The 20641-nt window shown below is 38.8% G+C and overlaps 1 protein-coding gene across 5 annotated transcripts in view; it reads right to left on the bottom strand.

The window, feature by feature from the left end:
* The window catches only part of NHSL1 (NHS like 1), a 156509-nt gene that overhangs the window by 11470 nt on the left and 124398 nt on the right, over nucleotides 1–20641 (bottom strand). For 3 of the 5 annotated variants that reach the window (XM_044924171.2, XM_044924173.2, XM_006074671.4), the window contains exons 4-5: nucleotides 11670–11862; nucleotides 7377–7508 (exon numbers count right to left, since the gene is read on the bottom strand). In XM_044924171.2, coding sequence (XP_044780106.2) covers nucleotides 7377–7508; nucleotides 11670–11862 — 325 coding nt within the window. Of the gene's footprint in view, nucleotides 1–53; nucleotides 2362–7376; nucleotides 7509–11669; nucleotides 11863–20641 lie in introns of those variants that run through there. The other 2 variants (XM_044924172.2, XM_044924174.2) reach the window with 2 other exon arrangements.

Genomic DNA, 20641 nt, shown 5'->3' with positions numbered 1-20641 from the left:
TTGGAAGGTTTCCTTTTTACATAATCTCTTTTTGGTAAAGGTAAGACTCTCACCCATCCAGTGACTGTACAGAGCAGAGCATCCATCTAGCAGTGACAGTCTTTCTCAAAGACAGATGAATGTAGCAGCTCAACAAAAGGGCTACAGAGGTATCATTTAGGAGGGATATCTGTATAAAACAGCATTAATTACATTAATTTTTATGTCAGAAGGAAGTCCTAAGAAAAAGAAAAAAATGATTTACAGGCCCATCTGTGTTTCAAACATTTCATTATCCATCTTAAGCCATTATCATCTGTCTGTTAGTGACATTCAAAATTCAGTAGCAATCTGTTGTGTTCTGGGGAGGGAAAAGGCAGCAGGAACTGATCCAGTGAACATTTCCTCCAATTAGGATTATTCATTTCTTGGAGCTTTACAACCAAACAGAAAGAATAGTATGTTTAAAAGAAGAAGAAGAAGAGGAAGAAGCAGCAGCAACAGCAGCACGAGGCAGGGTTTACAGTAAAGAGAGGGAGGGAAATGGATGAAAAAAATCCTTACACGTAGGTAAAGATCTCAAGCTACCTAGGAGAGAAGAGAAGCTTAAAATAAAATCATGAAGCCAAGAACTTACTCAAAGTGTATAGAGAAAAAAAAAATCCATGCATAGCAATCATTAGGACCAATTAAATCTTGAAAAATAGTAGTGAAACCATAATTCTTTCTAGGTTGTTATTATCCAACAAGGGCCCACAAGCATCACTGTTCACCGTAAGGACACTGGTGATGATGGGATTCCCGAGATCTCCCTCCCTACCCCACTTATACTAGCCTTCATATTTGGACAGCATAGCCCATCCAAACAGCAAAGCACCAGGCTAAAATGGCGGCAATGGTCTTGAATCAACTGCACAGGAGAAGCCACCCGGCAATGAAGGTTCCCAAGCGTAAAGCTATTTCCTTCACTGTGATGACAGAGAATCATTTTTGTGCTCGTATCTTTGGCAAAGAAAATCTATTCCCCCCACCCACCCTCTGCCAAGTACACCTACTGCACACTTGCACTACACGTGTGCATGTCACATGCACACTCTCCCTCAGAAAAAGGGGAAGTGGGCAAAAGGGTGGGAACAGAAGAAAAATCCACTTTAAGCAAAGAAAAATAAAAGGTGCAAATATTTGCAGTCTAGTATTTTAGAGTGTGTGCAATGCTAAGTCGCTTCAGTCATGTCCGACTCTTCATGACCCTATGGACTGTAGCCTGCCAGGCTCCTCTCTCCATGGGATTTTCCAGGCAAGAATACTGGAGGGGGCTGCTATGCCCTCTTCCAGGGGATCTTCCCAACCCAGGGATTGAACCCAGTTCTCTTACATCTCCTGCAATGGCAAGGGGGTTCTTTACCACTAGCACCACCTGGGAAGTCCTTTTAGAAGGTGGAGGGTTGACTTGGAGGACTGGATCAGTTTGCACCAGTTCAATCCAAACATTCAGCACACCTTATTTCATTCTGATATGGATTTTCATATCTTTTTCTTTCAAATTTGTACTAGCTTTTACATGAGGTCAGTGGTAGATTTTTAAATGTCTTTAAAGGTCGTAAACAAAATCCTGATTCTTTCAGGTAACAATGTTGCATGTGAATTCTACACTTCTGAAAATGGGACTATAGCCATTTCTTCACCACTTACAGTTCAAAACAATTTTTAAATCAAATGTTTTTCTAAAGACCTCTAAAATATATATACAAAACAACTCATATATTATTTATTATAGGGACCACTGAAATTCTATTCCTGAAACAGATCCTTCAATATTTTCACAGTACAAAAAGTGTGACATTATTACAGGACACAGATGAATGCTATCTTAAGTAGCAAAAATTACAAAAATAGAACTACAAATATAGTCCACTCAGCTGCTGCTAAAAATCTTGATGAGATTTACCTGATTTTAATTTAAATAAATATGAAAGCTTAAATTATTTAAAATAATTACACATTTTTTTCTTTAACTTATAATACTATAAGATCTATCCAACTTTTAAAAAGACACATGTAATAAAAATAATGATAGAAATCTACAAGCTTTAAGTTTTAAGGCTTAATATATGAATTTTTAAAAAAGTCTTGACAGGCCTAAAGTAATGCTCTCAGTATCAACCAACAAAAATTATTCAGAAGGAGATTCCTTTAAATAAGTCCTTTTCTGCTTGGAGAGTAACATACTGGGATAAGTTCCAGGAAAACACAGACTATTCAGTAGCCAAACATAATTATATATGAACAAAATAATCTTCAGTTCAGTTCAGTCCAGTTCAGTTGCTCAGTTGTGTCCGACTCTGCAACTCCATGAATTGCAGCACGCCAGGCCTCCCTGTCCATCACCAACTCCCGGAGTTCACTCAGACTCACATCCATCGAGTCGGTGATGCCATCCAACCATCTCATCCTCTGTCATCCCCTTCTCCTCCTGCCCCCAATCCCTCCCAGCATCAGAGTCTTTTCCAATGAGTCAACTCTTCGCATGAGGTGGCCAAAGTATTGGAGTTTCAGCTTTAGCATCATTCCTTCCAAAGAACACCCAGGACTGATCTCCTTCAGAATGGACTGGTTGGATCTCCTTGCAGTCCAAGGGACTCTCAAGAGTCTTCTCCAACACCACAGTTCAAAAGCATCAATTCTTCAGCACTCAGCTTTCTTCACAGTCCAACTCTCACATTCACACATGACCACTGGAAAAACCATAGCCTTGACTAGACGGACCTTTGTTGGCAAAGTAATGTCTCTGCTTTTGAATATGCTATCTAGGTTGGTCATAACCTTCCTTCCAAGGAATAAGCGTCTTTTAATGTCATGGCTGCAATCACCATCTGCAGTGATTTTGGACCACCAAAAAATTAAAGTCTGACACTGTTTCCACTGTTTCCCCATCTATTTCCCATGAAGTGATGGGACCAGATGCCATGAACTTCGTTTTCTGAATGTTGAGCTTTAAGCCAACTTTTCCACTCTCCTCTTTCACTTTCATCAACAGGCTTTTTAGTTCCTCTTCACTTTCTGCCATAAGGGTGGTGTCATCTGCATATCTGAGGTTATTGATATTTCTTATCTGTTTCTAAAGATGGAATCGCATAACAGGTTGCTCAAATACAATTCCATATATGTTTAAGATGAGAGTAAAGAAAAAGACACTTTGTCCTTTAGTTTAAATGGAAGGCAACAAATCACATACCATAAACATGCTTTAAAGAGAAAACATCATACCTTGATTTTAAAACTTTATATGCCGACCAATCTCTAGAGTCCACCACAGATTTTTAAGTAGAAGCTGCATACAGTTAAGCACAATGAATTCTAATACTAGGAGCATCTCTGGTTAGATTTTAAAAGTGAAAATCCCAGCAATTTAGGCAGTATTTTGTGGACAAGCTGTATCTTTTCCAGTGAATGTCTTTTTTTCCAGATAATCATATCCTTCTAAAGTCTAATTTGACTCAGTCATTCTTCCCCATGCTTTATATCTAAGGAAGACTAATTCTTAAGAAGTGTCTCCTTTGGTAATAATTAGTAAGATAGCACAAAGCTCTCAAATCAGAGGCCTTATAAGTACAAAATATTAGGAGAAAGGGCAAAGTCAACCCTTGCCCAAATGAATGAAGCAAAGGAAAGGTACAATCCAATTTTTTTTTTGCTAAATGTGGGAAGATCCCCTGGAGAAGGGAAAGACTACTCACTCCAGTATTCTAGCCTAGAGAACTCCATAGACTGCATAGTCCATGGGGTCACAGAGAGTCGGACACAACTGAGCAACTTTCACTTCACTTCACTTCACTGTATTCAAATATTCCTTTCCCTTACCCTATCACTAGTCCTTCCAACTGGCCTATCTATAAAACTAGAGGGGTTGTCTAATTGTCTTAAAAAAAAACAAACAAACAAAAAAAAAAAAAAACAGCTCTAACTTAGACACAGCTGTCTCAGCTGACCTCCAGCCACGATCCAGGTCATGTCATCAACTGTGCAATGACACCAAAAGTTTCTCATGTGACAACACTCACAACACAGGTGATGTGCGGGAAGCTTTTTTTTGCTTCAGTATTAGTGGTGTTCCTGTTATGGGCAAAAGAGAAATGAATGAGGGCCTCAGAGACTCTATCACCAGTGTTAAAAATATTAAAATTACAGAAGGTATGATTTACCTAGCTGATCAGATACTTCCAGTAAGGTCAAAGAGGCAAATGAGTTACTGGCTCCATACTGATTGGCTCAATTAAAAAAAAAAAAGTGTTAAAAGTTCATAACTTTGAGGCTCTAGAAATCAGATAGACAGATAGATAGATAGACAATTCATATTGAATATTTACGTGTATGTCTATCTTTATCTGGGCCAAACTATTCTTATACTCTGGGCACAAAGCCATCCAAAACCTACTCATTTTGACTGGAAAGTCACTTAAAATGTAGCCTACCCGGAAACATCAACCTTGTTATCTTACAAAGAGCTGTCTGTAAAGTTACTTTTTTAGGTTAAGGCATCTCCTAAAAGAGCAGTCAAATATAAATGTTACCTGAGTACTGTAAGAAATTAGCCCATTAATATCTGCTAGACATACCAGTACACATTATTTTTTCTCAAATTAGTTGCCTGTCACCTAAAAGAGAAAGAAAAACGGTATAAAAGAATGGGATACAGGAGGCCTGGGCCACTAAAGGAGGTGATGTGAGGGCATGAACCATAGGCGGCCTTCGTAAATCCTGTGGGTGCAATCTGGCCTTTGTTCATGATAAAATCCCTGTGTTATGAGGGAAGATGAGCATCCACTGTCATCTGGGTCACTGAAGCTACCTAGTGCAGATGAAAAGCATCACTATTCATCCCTCTGTAGTGGCAGTCTGGAAGGCAGAGAACACATACTGTAGAACTGGATGGCAGTAAAGAGAGAAAATGCCAGGTAAACAAGAATAAGCCTTCCCTCCCTAATACAAGGCATGTATGTAGGCCAGGGTGTCAGGAAAAAAGCACATAGGAATGATGTCTGTGACACCCAGAAGCTGAAACTACCTCGACGTGCTATAACATATACTACCATTGCTAGGATAAACTCATTTTGCCTAAAACATTGATAGGAAAGTTCAGAAGTAATGATTTGGAGTTTTTAGAGTATAGCCCTCAATAGAAAATTAAAGTAAAAATATCAGTTCAGTTCAGTTGCTCAATTGTGTCTGACTCTTTGAGACCCCATGGAATGTAGCATGTCAGGCATCCCTGTCCATCATCAACTCCCGGAGTTTACTCAAACTCATGTCCATTGAGTGGGTGATGCCATTCTAACCATCTCATCCTCTTTTGTCCCCTTCTCCTCCTGTCTTCGATCTTTCCCAGCATCCAGGTCTTTTCAATGAGTCAGTTCTTTGCATCAGGTGACAAAGTATTGGAGTTTCAACTTTAGCATCAGTCCTTCCAATGAATATTCAGGACTGATCTTCTTTAGTATGGACTGGTTGGATCTCCTTGCAGTCCAAGAGACTTTCAAGAGTCTTCTCCAACAGTACAGTTTAAAAGCATCAACTCTTGGGTGCTCAGCTTTCTTTATGATCCAATTGTCACATCCATACATGATTACTGGAGAAGGCAATGGCAACCCACTCCAGTACTCTTGCCTGGAAAATCCCATGGGCGGAGGAGCCTGGTGGGCTGCAATCCATGGTGTTGTGAAGAGTCGGACACGACTGAGCAACTTCACTTTCACTTTTCACTTTCATGCATTGTAGAAGGAAGTGGCAACCCACTCCAGTGTTCTTGCCTGGAGAATCCCAGGGAGAGGGGAGCCTGGTGGGCTGCCGCCTATGGGGTTGCACAGAGTCGGACACAACTGAAGTGACTTAGCAGCATACATGACTACATGGAAAAACCATAGCTTTGACTTGACAGACTTTTGTCGGCAAAGTAATATCTCTGCTTTTTAATATGCTGTCTAGGTTGGTCATAACTTTTCTTCCAAGGAGGAAGTGTCTTTTAATTTCATGGCTGCAGCCACCATCTGCAGTGATTTTGGAGCCCCCCAAAATAAAGTCTGTCACTGTTTCCACTGTTTCCCCATCTATTTGCCATGAAGTGATGGGACTAGATGCCATGATCTTAGTTTTCTGCATGTTGAGTAATTATAAGCAAAGAAGTCCACAGGTTGACCAAAGAGAAAAAGGCAAGATTCAAGATAGGTAGTGTTAAGTTGGTACAATAAGTACAATAGCAGCTAATACGTATATATTAATAGTAGTGTGTGTGTGTGTGTGTGCGCGCACTCAGTTGTGTCCAACTCTTTGCAACCCCATTACATTGTAGCCCACCAGGCTCCTCTGTCCATGGAGTTTTCCAGGCAAGAATACAGGAATGGGTTGCCATTTCCTGCTCCAGGGGATATTCCTGACTCAGGGGTTGAATGCTCATCTCCTGCACTGGCAGGCAGATACCAGGTACCATGTGCTCTGCCTGTATAAATTCATTAAATCCTCAAACAGCCCTAAGAATTAGGTTCTATTAACATCAGCAACCACACTTTTTTTGAGTGAAAAAGTAGACTCAGAGAGGTGAAATAACCAGCTTGAGGCTGCCCAGCAAGTAAGTGGCAGAGACAGGATTCAAACTGAAGCAGCCTGGTACTGAAGTCCCTGCTGCTTCAGCAGACATTCCTGTTGGACCATGAAAAAACAGGTGAGGCAATGTATACAGAAAGAAAAGAAAACGTTATCCAAAGCATATATAAAGATAAGCAGGAACAAGATGGGTGAGTGAATAATGAAGTGAACCATCTTCTGCACCAGTCAAAAGAAACCTTTGGTTTCTGTTTTTCAACCACATGTTGAGAAATACCAAATCAAAAAGCTACGAATTTGTTTCACCAGAAGTACCAGTAAGGCATTATCCAACACAAATGACTATTTTCAATTTTACTGGTATTTACTAATGATGTTGGATGAAAAAAGGCCACCAATATTGTCAGTATAACTAATGAAGTCCATACGCACAATCTGAAGTCCTAGAATAAGTTTTTGGTTTCATGAGAACTTAAGCTCTAAATTGAAAGTGAATTTTACCGTGGGCATGCCCACTGTTGAAGGTACACAGAGATGATGACATAACTGTTTAATTTCTATCATCCCAGTCAATAGTTTTCATATAGCTCCTCTTCTTACCTTGTCATCAAAATTCAACAAATCACCTGCATGGGATGTTAAGATTTGTACCCAATGCCTCATTCAGGAAAGAAGCTGACCCTTTGGGGTACCAAAAGGCTATCAGAATGTATTGATTTCACAAAGACCACTGATAAGGTTAGGGTAGTAATGGTGAGTAGCAATGATGGGCAACAGAATACAGTTCTGATGAGCCATACCTAGCTCCTTCTGTATGCTGTCAGGGACTCCTGTAATAGTCTTTCTCCTTTTGACTTTCTTCGGTCGTCTTACCAGAGTGTCTGTGTAAATTAGAGACCGCCGAAGGCTGGCCTGGCGATCGAAATTCTCCCCTAATGCAGAGTAGTAGAACAAGCAAAGCAATGTTATTTTCAAGCAAGCCGACACCATGCACTTTCTTCCAGAAGCTTGTTGTAAAATGATAAGAAGGTATTAATAATGATGTTAGCCAGTCATACAATGATGAATGGATGCTGAAGGGCAAAAAAGGGAGGAAAGCACATTAGCATCATAAGGCTGTTTTCCAATTTCCAGGTGTATGTCCATTCAAAGAAAGCACCTTGAGCTCATTTGCAAATGCAAACTGGTGAATAACACATCAGAAGAGTGATTTTGTGTTATTTAAAAAATGGGTTATTTTGGAAGTATTTCACAAAAGTCTTCGGTCACCAAAATCACACTTTATATCAGCATGTATTTTGGTTCCGGTCACCAAAATCACGCTTCACATCAGCTGGAGATGAATTTATTTGCTTCATCTGGGCCTCACCAGAGACCAAAGTATTGTCTTGTCTGATGTGATGAAACAAATAACTTAATCAAGAATTCCTAGGTGACGACTTTTCTTCAGTCAAGGAGGCTCTTAATTTGAATAGACTGGTAATTGCTATGGTGTGAGACACAATGATAATGAAAAAGCCTTATAATGATAAAGTACTTTTATCACAATGAGACCCAGTAGCACTGCGGTTTGTTAAAGCTAAACTGCTTCTCGCTGTTTCTTAATCACTTTTCAAAAGTTGATCTAAATTCATTACAGGTATGTTGAAATCAAACCCAGAATGCCACATCAAAGTTTTTTCTTTCTAGTGTGTAAGTTTGTGATTATCACACCATGGAATAGCCTAAAATAGTAACATATCAATTACTGTTTGGTCTGCTTTAAATTACTTGACATTTGAAGAGAAGTTTTATAGCATTGACCTTATTAAATAGTTCTTCTCCTCAAAAAGAGATTTTAAAAAATACATATGTACACATACAAAATATATACTTCCATATTATAAGAAAGGTTTAAAAATTATTCACTTTTTAACAACACCGACGCACATTCAAAAGTGGGTATGCTGTGAACAATGTATCTTCTATTTTAATAGGAATACATTGTGAACAGAACCAATATGGTTCTAATCAAAATAGAGGATAAAAGATCGGAATGGTCAAAACACATTTCACCTACAAAGCAACAAACTTAGATGAAGGCTTGTAAATTTGAAAATGCTCTCAACTTTGTTCCTAACGGAGAAAAAACAGAAATGATTTAGAGAAAACCCTGAAACACCAGAAGGTACCATCACTGTGATAAATGCATCACTATGTACAATAGCAAATACGGCCTATAAGAGGCCAGTCAGGACTTCACTGGTTCATTTGTTTTCTGTGGCAGAGGAAAAACATGTTCTTGGCTCAAATCATTAAGAATGGACAAAATATTAACAGACAGTTGCATTTGGTCTCCAGGTTTGCTTCCTACACACCAAAAACAAAGATGAACCACCTAAGCTCCAAGGAAATTAAAAAACAAACTGCGAGGATGAACATCTAAGACATATACCATTACTGGTGCTAAACTCTCCATCCTTCATCGTGACCTAAAAGGATTGTCTCCTCTACTGGCTTAAACATTTCTGAAGGGCGGGGACCATGATCATGCACCCTGGCATCGCCTGTGGCATTCAGCTCGATGCCTGACACAAAGTAGTTTATTCAGTAAATGTCTACTGAATTGAGAGGGATTTAATTATTTCTTTTCATTGAAAAATGGCAGTAGTCCGTCAGGGTTACTACTTAGACATCAATTTAGCTAGCTCAAACATCAGTCCAAAGGCAGTTTGTAAGAACTGCTTCAGCATGGTTACTCACTCTATTTATCTTCCAGGTGTAAGAGCTGCTATCCCACATGGCAGATTAAGCAACATACTCATATGCACATTTTATTTTAAACATTTTTCTTCTCTTCAACTCTTAGAACAGGATGAGTTCCCCCACAGGACACAGGCCTGTGACTAAAGGGAGAAAATCGATTTTCAAGCCAGCAGCTCATTGTACTAATGTTTTCTTCCTCTCTGCCTGGCAAGCATCTCTCTGCATTTGAAATAATATATTTATTGGCATTCTTTCCTCTGCTGAACTGTACTGAAAACCAAATAGAAGGTCAATGTTCACCCAAATAAATGAGCAGTGACAACGCCCTACAGGAAGCTACATTTTATCTTCTAGTGCTTTGGAAATGTATCATTTACAGAGCCAGGAGTTGTATAATCTATGTCAATTCAACCACTAAAAGTAAACAAATTTAATGCTTCTTTATACCAGAATATCAGAAAAACTACTTTATGAAATGTATGTGTGTATAGTAAACACACAGATCCAGAAAATGGATCAATAAATATGTCATTAGGCATCTGCCTTCTACATTTTTGAAAATGTTAATCACTCAAAAGTAAACTGCATTTTGTCCTAACTTGTATTGCTCATTTCTTTATTGTCATTCACCTCGCCTGTGTGGCATTTTCAAGGCCTCCTCTTAAACTCTATGTAATTCATATCCACTTCCTCATCAGACAGGAGAGAATAAAGTTCAGAGGCTGACACTGTCTGCTGTTGTGTCAATGTATTTCACTGTAAATTATTCTTCATTCCTGAAAATCTATTCTGCTTTAAATTTCCTAATTTCACAATAATGCATTTTATCTGAATTCCATTAACGATTGTTACATTTCATAGCACAATCTTACAATATTAATTCTGAGGCTTTTAATCAATCAAATAATGTAATGCATTTTCACAGAAAATACACAGCCATATAAACAGTACACTTTGTTCTGAAATACAACTATATATAAAAATACTTTTAAAAGTATGATTTGGTCAATGCAAATCATACTCAGAAAAATCAATGCTATTTGCAAAGAGAATGGAATGAAATGCCATGCTATTCCTGCAAGGCTTAAGTACAGTAAATGTGGGAAAATGTCCATGGAATTTAAAATAATTCATGTACTAATTAAATTTCTCTGGAATTCAAAACAGAATTTTAAATGTAATTTTTAAACATCTTGTAAGGTTTAAAAAAATTCATCAATAACTATCAAAATATTTTTAGTCCCTTACAAGCTCACCAGTGCCATGGAAAAAAACTTTCTAACAGTAGTCAAGAGCAGTAGCCTCAGAAACATAGCAAAGGTATGATGAGTTTTCATCCTAATTTTTTATGAAAACTTATCCTTATTGATCACCTGATTTTTTTAGGTTCTGGCCTTATAAGCCAGATTTTGTATGAGCTGATTATCAGTATGACTACCGGTAATGTTTTCTCTTGAACACAGTCTAATGCCTGAAGCTACCAACTCTTAACATGTCTATTTTGCATTTTGTATACTCCCCAGACCGATGATCTATCTTCTCTGCAGGATATGGAAGTGACAGGGCATGAAAATTTTGATACTTATCAACAGTTCTCTATGTTTGTGAAATACTGTCTTTGAGCTTTACATACCTTGTCACCTTAATTATCAAAGATGATTAAAACCTGAATATAATATTCTGCAAGAACTTGAATTTCACATTTGGCAATTAATATTCATATGCCAGCCTAACATGTTCTAAATTTTTTATATTTAGAAGGAATGGATTTTTATTTGATGATTATAGAATTCAAATTATGGAGATCAAGATATAATTTTACTATCCTATTAGGTTTTTTAAAATGTATATTTCATATTTTTATTTCAAGTAATTTCCCCCTTTTTCTACTTGAGAAAACAAGAAGGTAAGAAAATCATTCAGAAATATTAAATGTGTTCTTGTTCACTTTTATAAATGAGTTAAAACAGCCTTTTAGAAAATAAACCTAATTTTTTCTCACCCAAGATCACATTTAGAAGATATTTCCATATAGCCAAAATATTTTAAAAAGGCAATTCAATTAAAGAATTGAATTGTGTGTAAAAATGCCACACTTTAGCTGAATGGCTGGACCACTGAATTCTCTGACATCAACCTTTGGTGATACAGTCTACAAATCTAAAAGGAATAGATATTTGACATGCACACACATATACATTTTAGTATTCCCTTCATTCAACAAAGAGCAGGAAGTCAGACCACAGCTATCTACCTCTGTTGTATGAATGACATGCTAAGAGCATATACCAAAGAGCCATAGTCATTCTTCCAGAACATTTGCAACCTGTCCACAGGGCAAAGCATACCAGTTATGTTAATAGGAACCACGTCAGCCTGGACTGTTTGGGCTTGCTGCCGCATCTTCTCTTCCGGTGTTGGCAAGGGAAGTGACTTGGTCCAGTTGGTTTGAGTATGAAGGTCAGAGCAGTCACTTGACGTTGGCGTCTTAGGTCTCCTGGTGGAAGTAAGTCTTTCCTCTTCTGATGAAGAGACAGAACACTGCAAGGGAAAAATTGAGAGGAAGCCATAGTGTGTAATTGCTGGCAGAAACATTTAAAAATACATTTTTAAAAAATTAAACTGATTTTAAGCAAGCCAAAAGAAAAAAAAAAATTGGTCACATTTCGGAACAAGAAGCAATGGTTCACAAGGGAACCGCTCATCATCTTGCATGTAACTCATAATATACATGATTTGCTAAGGCCTTAGTCTCTAAGCCATGAGGACTGGAAAAAGGTTTTGCTGACCCACAGAATTTTTTAAGTTCTTCCTGTTTCTTTCTATATTTACTGTGATCAGAAAACTTATGGATTTAGTTTAACATTAGAAGCTCAGAGAAACATTATGGGTTTGGCCATCAGTCTCTATTTTTATTAAAATTTCTTTTTGCTCCAAGTAATTTCTAGCCTCAATCTCAATTCCTTTAGGCTCTGATCTCAAGTTTGAAAATGATAGAGCTATTGTTGTTCAACTATCCGTGCTCTTTGGAAATCATTTACATAGAAAAAGAAAAATCAACTGTGAAATTGTTAAATTATCAGAAGCTGACTGAAGCTCTGCTTGGAGCCTATCATAGCCCCATGAGGAAATTTCTAGCAGTGTCTGTTTTGATACACATTAACATCCTAACACTGGACATGAAACAACAGACTGGTTCCAAATAGGAAAAGGGGTACAATATACAATATACAAGGCTCTATACTGTCACCCTGCTTATTTAACTTATACGCAGAGTACATCATGAGAAATGCTGGGCTGGAAGAAGCACAACCTGGAATTAAGATTACTGGGAGAAATATCAATAACCTCAGATATGCAGATGACACCACCCTTATGGCAGAAAGTGAAGAGGAACTAAAGAGCCTGTTGATGAAAGTGAAAGAGCAGGGTGAAAAAGTTGGCTTAAAGCTCAACATTCAGAAAATGAAGATCATGGCATCTGGTCCCATCACTTCATGGGAAATAGATGGGGAAACAGTGGAAACAGTGTCAGACTTTATTTTTCTGGGCTCCAAAATCACTGCAGATGGTGACTGAAGCCATGAAATTAAAAGACGCTTGCTCCTTGGAAGGAAAGTTCTGACCAACTTAGACAGTATATTGAAAAGCACAGATATTACTTTGCCAACAAAGGTCCATCTAGTCAAGGGTATGGTTTTTCCAGTGGTCATGTATGGATGTGCGAGTTAGACTGTGAAGAAAGCTGAGTGCTGAAGAATTGATGCTTTGGAACTGTGGTGTTGAAGAAGACTCTTGAGAGTCCCTTGGACTGCAAGGAGATCCAACCAGTCCATTCTAAAGGAGGTCAGTCCTGGGTGTTCATTGGAAGGACTGATGCTGAAGCTGAAACTCCAATACTTTGGCCACCCCATGCGAAGAGTTGACTCATTGGAAAAGATCCTGATTTTGGGAGGGATTGGGGGCAGGAGGAGAAGGGGACGACAGAGGATGAGATGGCTGGATGACATCACCAACTCAATGGACATGAGTTTGAGTGAACCCCAGGAGTTGGTGATGGACAGGGAGGCCTGGCGTGTTGCGATTCATGGGGTCGCAAAGAGTCGGACACGACTGAACGACGGAACTGAACTGAATATCCTAACTGGGGAACCCTTTTCAATATCTTTCTTTCCTCACATCTTAAAAAGTGTAAGCAAGAAAGTTGTTTTGGCAAGCATTTCATGATGAACTTCACCGTGGCTCCAGCAGCTAGTTCTGTGACAAACGCCAAGAACTGAAAAAAATTGCCACAGGCTCGTGCGTGCTAAGTTGCTTCAGTCGTGTCTGACTCTGTGGCACTAGGGGCTGTAGCCTGCCAGGCTCATCTGTCCGTGGGGATTTTTTCAGGCAAGAATACTGGAATGGGTTGTCATGCCCTCCTCCAGGGCATCTTCCCAACCCAGGGACCAAACCTGCTTCTCTTATGTCTCCTGCATTGGAAGGCAGGTTCTTTACCACTAGGGCCACCTGGGGAGCCTGCCACAGACTCAGGAACAACAACAAAAAAGGGTAATTGACTTTTGTTAAGAAATGACAGTTTATAATCATAATAAACGCCTAAGAACTGCTCTTCAAGTTGAAAGCATTTAAACTATCACCTAAGGCATTAAGACAAATTTTACTTAAAAATGAATGAATAAATAAATAAATAAACTTCCCAAGGGAATACCTGTAAAACTAGCAGCCAAGTCAATTCAACACTTTCAACCACACCCCCCAAAGGGGCAATTGCTATCCTGACTTCTAACATTCAGCTTCATTTGCCTGTTTTTGGATTTTCTCTAAGGGAAATCATATTGTATATTCTCTTTTGTGACTTACTTCTGTCATTTAACACAGTATTTGTGAATATTTATCTATCTTTCAAAAGCATGTCTTGATACCTTTCCGGATCTAACTTAAGTTTCTAAGAGGACATTAGTAAGACATATACAGAAATACATTAGTTAGATATCCTGAACAGAAGAACACTGCTCTGTTTACTGCTATTGAATTAGCTTTCCTGAAAAAAATCTGTGTTTATTCTACAACTAATAGCACTCCACATATCTGAAAAAGACTACTATGCTGCTGCTGCTGCTGCTAAGTTGCTTCAATCATGTCCGACTCTGTGCGACCCCACAGACAGCAGCCCACCAGGCTCCCCCGTCCCTGGGATTCTCCAGGCAAGAACACTGGAGCGGGTTGCCATTTCCTTCTCCAATGCATGAAAGTGAAAAGTGAAAGTCAAGTCGCTGAATCGTGTCTGACTGTTTGCAACCCCATGGACTGCGGCCCACCAGGCTCCTCCATCCATGGGATTTTCCAGGCAAGAGTACTGGAGTAGGGTGCCATTGCCTTCTCCGAAAGACTACTCTAGAGCTATGAACATAGTGCGGTACAGGGATAGAGTCCTAAGCTAAGAATCCAAAGACCTGAGTCTATTTGCTTTATATTTTTCAGTCAAGGGATCCTGAAGTTGTTCCTAAACATTGAAGTTTCCTTTGCTGTAAAATAGGGCTGTACTCTCTACCATATCCTACTAAGGGTACTTGTGAACCTAATGACATGATAGCTATGAAAAAGGCAGTGTGGAAATAAATATATGTATACATATGAATAGACATCTCAATATATGAGATTTTACATTATCAGTACATAATACATATAAAATGAAAACCTACTTTCTTTGCCACCTAAGGAAAATGTGAAATGTTTGTAATTAAAACTGACAAATAAATATACTCAATTTATTGAGCATGTTACTGACATCTTATTATGATACTAAATTGCATTTTATCAATTCATGTTTGATCCAACACTGGTTAAAATGATCACATCTACTACAGATCCTTGAAAGGCAATTAAGGCTTCCCACATGGCTCAGTGGTAAAGAATTCGCCTGCTAATGCAGGAGACAGAGGACACATGGGTTCGATTCCTGGGTTGGGAAGATCCCCTGGAGGAGGAAATGGCAACTTCCAACCAAAGGAATGTTTGAAAGAATTAAATTAAGTCATGGAGATCAAATCAGTCAATCCTAAAGGAAATCAATCCTGAATATTCATTGGAAGGACTGGTGCTGAAGCTGAAACTCCAATACTTTGGTCACCTGATCCAAAGCGCCAACTCACTGGAAAAGACCCTGATACTGGGCAAGATTGAAGGCAGGAGGAGAAAGGGACAACAGAAAATGAGACGGTTAGATGGCATCACTGATGCAATGGACATGAGTTCAAGCAACCTTAAGAAGAGAGTGAAGGATAGGGAAGCCTGGCGTGCTGCAGTCCATGGGGTCTCAAAGGGTCGGACACAACTGAGCAACTGGACAACAAAGTCATACCAATGTAAATCAATTATGTCTACCCTTTATGCAGTTGTGACACTCCAAATAGGTTTGATACACAATACTTATTATCTACCCTCACACTGCAGGTACACAAAACACACACAAATTAAAATTAATTTTATTTGAGGATTTCATGACAGTTTGTGTAAAGTTCACATTAAGCTTCACATGTCTGAAGTTGAATCTCAATTTAGTAAATTATGTTACTCTTTCTGATAGATACATACGCAGAAATAGTTTTTCAGGCAACCTTGAAATATAGCCTAGATAGCATAGACTTTAAAGGTCATGAGAAGCAGATCTTAATAGGCAAACTTCAGCTTGATGGAAAATAAATAGCATGGCAACACCCTACCGAGAGGGTTCCCTCTTCCATGAGACGTCTGCCTAGGGAGATGGTGAAGCACTGTTTTATGGTCTGTATTCTGCTCAGTGGGACTCATCAGCCCTGGTAACCTACTTTTCTTTCAGTTGACTGAGACTGTCAGATTCGATAACTCTCACAATGAAACAGATCTTCAGTTCAGCCTCATTGCCAGGGAATGATCACTAGGGATTGCTCCAGTATAACAACTGACAAAGATAATCTAGTTTATAAAGTACTCCCTTCCTTTGTGAGAAAATTTCCCAGACAAGCAGGGCACAGATAAAGTTATATGCAAATGTGACTGTCGCACAGTGCCACAATCTACTAAAGAAAAATAAGAAGCCAGGATGGCGCACTTTTCAGAATGATCTGACTCCCATTGCTCCCAGTATTTGTAAATACAGAGGGGCACAGGAAAAACCTCATCCATCTCACCGGCAGAACACATCACAATTACTCCATTAAGATGGATACTGTTATGCCATGGATTATTACCTTAGCCTCTTAACTCTGATCTTGTTGGCCACCCTCCCCTTCTTCCCATCTCTGCTTTAATAGTCTATTCCTGTGGAATAGTTCTATTTCACAGAAGCCTGAGGGATCCTTTCAAAACATGTCAGATCATGCTGCTCCTGTGCAATCTTACTAGAACCTACAAGACTCTTCATGACCTCTGAACTGGCCCATTGCTATCTCTGACCTCAACTCTTACAATCCTATCCCTTTTTTATCCTACTCTAGCCATATCATCTTCCATCCAGTTCCTTGTACAAACCAAGCACGCTCCTGCCTCAGGGTCTTTGGACATGATGGTCCCACCATCTGAAATGCTCTTCCTTGAGACATCCTCATGGATAGCACCTTCTTATTCTTTAGGGTCTTAGTCAAGAGTCCCCTTCTTGTTGAGGTCTTACCTGCTAACCTGCCTAAAATTTCAACTCCTCCCCAATATTTTATATCTCCCTGCTCTTCTTTCTTTTTTCCCTTTAGTACATATCACCAGTATACATATATTTTAGGTATTTATCTTGTTTGTCTCTCCCTTGAAAATGTAAGTTTCAGGAGGCCTTAAATCAGAATTACATAGAGTGCAATTTCACAATTTTAGCTAAAAAGGAGTCACCATTTAGTGACTGATGTCTCAACACCTTGCCCTGGGTTACAGGCGTTATAGGAATTGGTACCTCATTTAATCTTCATACCATTAGCCTCATTTTGTAAATATGAAAATGGAGTAAAGCAACTTTATTTGTGGAAAGTTGACAAGTGGGCAACAGATTAGAACCTACAGCTGGCCTCAAAGCTCTGCTGCTAAACAGTGTAAAATAACAACTTGATACTATTTGCAATAAATTACTATGTGTTTTCTAATCTAAAAATAAAAATATCCCTTTATATCTCTGAATAAGAAAAAGATCTTAAAAAAAAAAAGAATCGATAGTCAAGTCAGCAGTGTGGTATAATGAATGGAACACCATAAGCATCAGCACACTGGCTCTGTCATTTACCAGCTGTATGTTTTGAGCAACTCAAGCTCCCTGTGTTAAGAACAGAATAACTTAAATAGCATCGCCGTGCTTCATGTTAAGGGATCCCTTAGTACAGGGTGAATTTTATTTTATTTTTTTTTAATATCGAGTTTAAAGTGGACTTGCTTTCAGAACTTAAACGCAGCTTGATTTATAAATGCAGTTTAATTGCTCAATAATGTTCATTAATATCTCATATCCTTAATCTGGAAGGAATGGAGAGTCACAAATGAAATGTAAGAAACCATGATTTCTTGTGTCAAATTGCTTAATTTACAAAGGGAGATCACCTGCCATACCAGGAGTTGTTTTGTGAATTTTGGATACTGTTAAGTCCTGCATTTCAGAACTCTGAGGTCCTGTCTGGAAATCAGACAAGTTCCCACCAGATGGATGGTGAGGCCTGAAACATGGTCTCTTTGGCAGACTGCCAAGTTATCAAAAAGTGGGCTTAACTAAAAAACACATTTGCCCAGGCTTTTTTTTTTTTAAATCTGCTATGCTTTTAAAAATTAGAAAACATAATTATAGCCAGAGTTAAACTTAGCATTCATTTAGCAATTATTACATAAAAATAGATATAGAACAGATGCAACTATATAGAGCACCATTTAAGAGGAAAGCCACATACATTCCAGTCCTTTTTACAGGACACTTACTTAGTCTATGGTGTTTTCGTCTTCAGAATTAAATCCGTCTTGGGTGGACTTTTCTTTTTAAAGATTCTAGATAGTTTATAAGGTGCCAAAATGTTTGCAGTCTTTTTTGGCTATATGCTTATTCCACCTTTAATATACTCAGACACAAGCGATCCTGACTTCATTCTCTTCTCTCCTTATTCCCCTTCCCCCTCCCCTGGGCTCTGGACCCAACAACAAAAATCAGGGGTAGTGGTTTTGAGGGGAATACACACAGAAACAGTTTGTGGCCCATCCAGAGCCCCACAAAGGCCAGGAGGTGGTTTCCACATTCATGTTATCAAATAATTTCAATTGTTCCTTCTCTCCTATTCAATATATTACCAAAATCCAGCCCCTTCATCATGGGCTCTAAACTTTCTTACCACGTACTGAATTGAAATATTTTGGATTTAAACTATCACATATAAAGTGAACATAAATGTTCAAAATGATAATGTAATTTCTTACCTTTAATGGCCTTTTATTATAATAAATCATATATACAAAGTATATAACACAACAATGAATTTTTAAGAACCTATTGCCCAACTCATGACTTAAAATATTATGAATAATTGCATCTACCCCATACTGTTACCTCGAGGTAACTGCTCTCCTGAATTCTGCGTTATTTATTATGCCTTTAACTTTTGCTATGTATGTGCATCAGATCAGATCAGATCAGTCGCTCAGTCGTGTCCGACTCTTTGCGACCCCATGAATCGCAGCACGCCAGGCCTCCCTGTCCATCACCAACTCCCAGAGTTCACTTAGATTCACGTCCATCGAGTCAGTGATGCCATCCAGCCATCTCATTCTCTGTCGTCCCCTTCTCCTCCTGCCCCCAATCCCTCCCAGCATCAGAGACTTTTTCAATGAGTCAACTCTTCGCATGAGGTGGCCAAAGTACTGGAGTTTCAGCTTCAGCATCATTCCTTCCAAAGAAATCCCAGGGCTGATCTCCTTCAGAATGGACTGGCTGGATCTCCTTGCATTCCAAGGGACTCTCAAGAGTCTTCTCCAACACCACAGTTCAAAAGCATCAATTCTTTGGTGCTCAGCCTTCTTCACAGTCCAACTCTCACATCCATACATGACCACAGGAAAAACCATAGCCTTGACTAGACGAACCTTTGTTGGCAAAGTAATGTCTCTGCTTTTGAATATGCTATCTAGGTTGTTCATAACCTTCCTTCCAAGGAGTAAGTATCTTTTAATTTCATGGCTGCAGTCACCATCTGCAGTGATTTTGGAGCCCAGAAAAATAAAGTCTGACACTGTTTCCACTGTTTCCCCATCTATTTCCCATGAAGTGGTGGGACCAGATGCCATGATCTTCGTTTTCTGAATGTTGAGCTTTAAGCCAACTTTTTCACTCTCCACTTTCACTTTCATCAAGAGACCTTTGAGTTCCTCTTCACTTTCTGCCATAAGGGTGGTGTCATCTGCATATCTGAGGTTATTGATATTTCTCCCATAAATATGTCTAAATTACATATTTAGACTTGCTGAGTTTGTATGTAATTTTACAGGAATACTTACAAAGATATAAAAGCATAGGATTATATGAAGTATTAAATCCAAGTTACTCTTCAAATAAATGCATATTTGAGTCTATAAGATGCCTTCTTTATCAGTCATTGTGTCAATGATACTTTGCCATTCTCTTTAGTGTTATTTACTTACCATTATGTTTCTAAGCCATATCCATGTAGTTAAGTGAGCCTATGGTTAATCCATTTCACTGAAGCATACATTCTAATACATAGCATTCCATTCTAATACATTTATTTATCCACTCTTTTACTGATGGATGATGGGTTGAAAAAGATGTTCATCCTATTATCTCAACAAGTCAAAACTCCCCTAACCAAGAGAGTGATTAGCCGGTGAGAGATATAGCTAAGGCTCAATTCCACTACCCATTGTTGAGGGAAAACAGGCTCTGGAGTCACAGATCTGGGTTTCAATCCCAGTTCACTTTTAGGGGTGAAGGGTGTGTTCACTATCTTGATTGTGGCGATGGTCTCATGTATGTATAAGTATGCCGAAACATATTAAATTGTGTACTTTAAAGGTGTGTAGTTTATTTTATATAAATTATACCTCATAATGCTCTTTGTAAAGAGAGGGAGAACTCTGTTTCAGGATTTTAAAACTTTGTGATCTTAAGCAAGTACTGTGATTCCTCCAAGACACATCTGTGACCTGGGTACAAGCTGCCTTACATGGTTGCAGTAAGAATTAAGCAGACACACAGGTAACACCAGCCCAGCTTCTGGCTCCTGAGCTTTTCCATGTGCCAAATGCTTGGCTCCATGCTGGGAATATTGAAATCAATATGATGAGGATGCTGTGTGGCCTCCCACCTCTG

The sequence above is a fragment of the Bubalus bubalis genome, chromosome 10 (assembly GCF_019923935.1).
Source record: "Bubalus bubalis isolate 160015118507 breed Murrah chromosome 10, NDDB_SH_1, whole genome shotgun sequence".
Lineage (NCBI taxonomy): Eukaryota > Metazoa > Chordata > Mammalia > Artiodactyla > Bovidae > Bubalus > Bubalus bubalis.
This window is presented reverse-complemented; position numbering and strand designations above follow the sequence as displayed.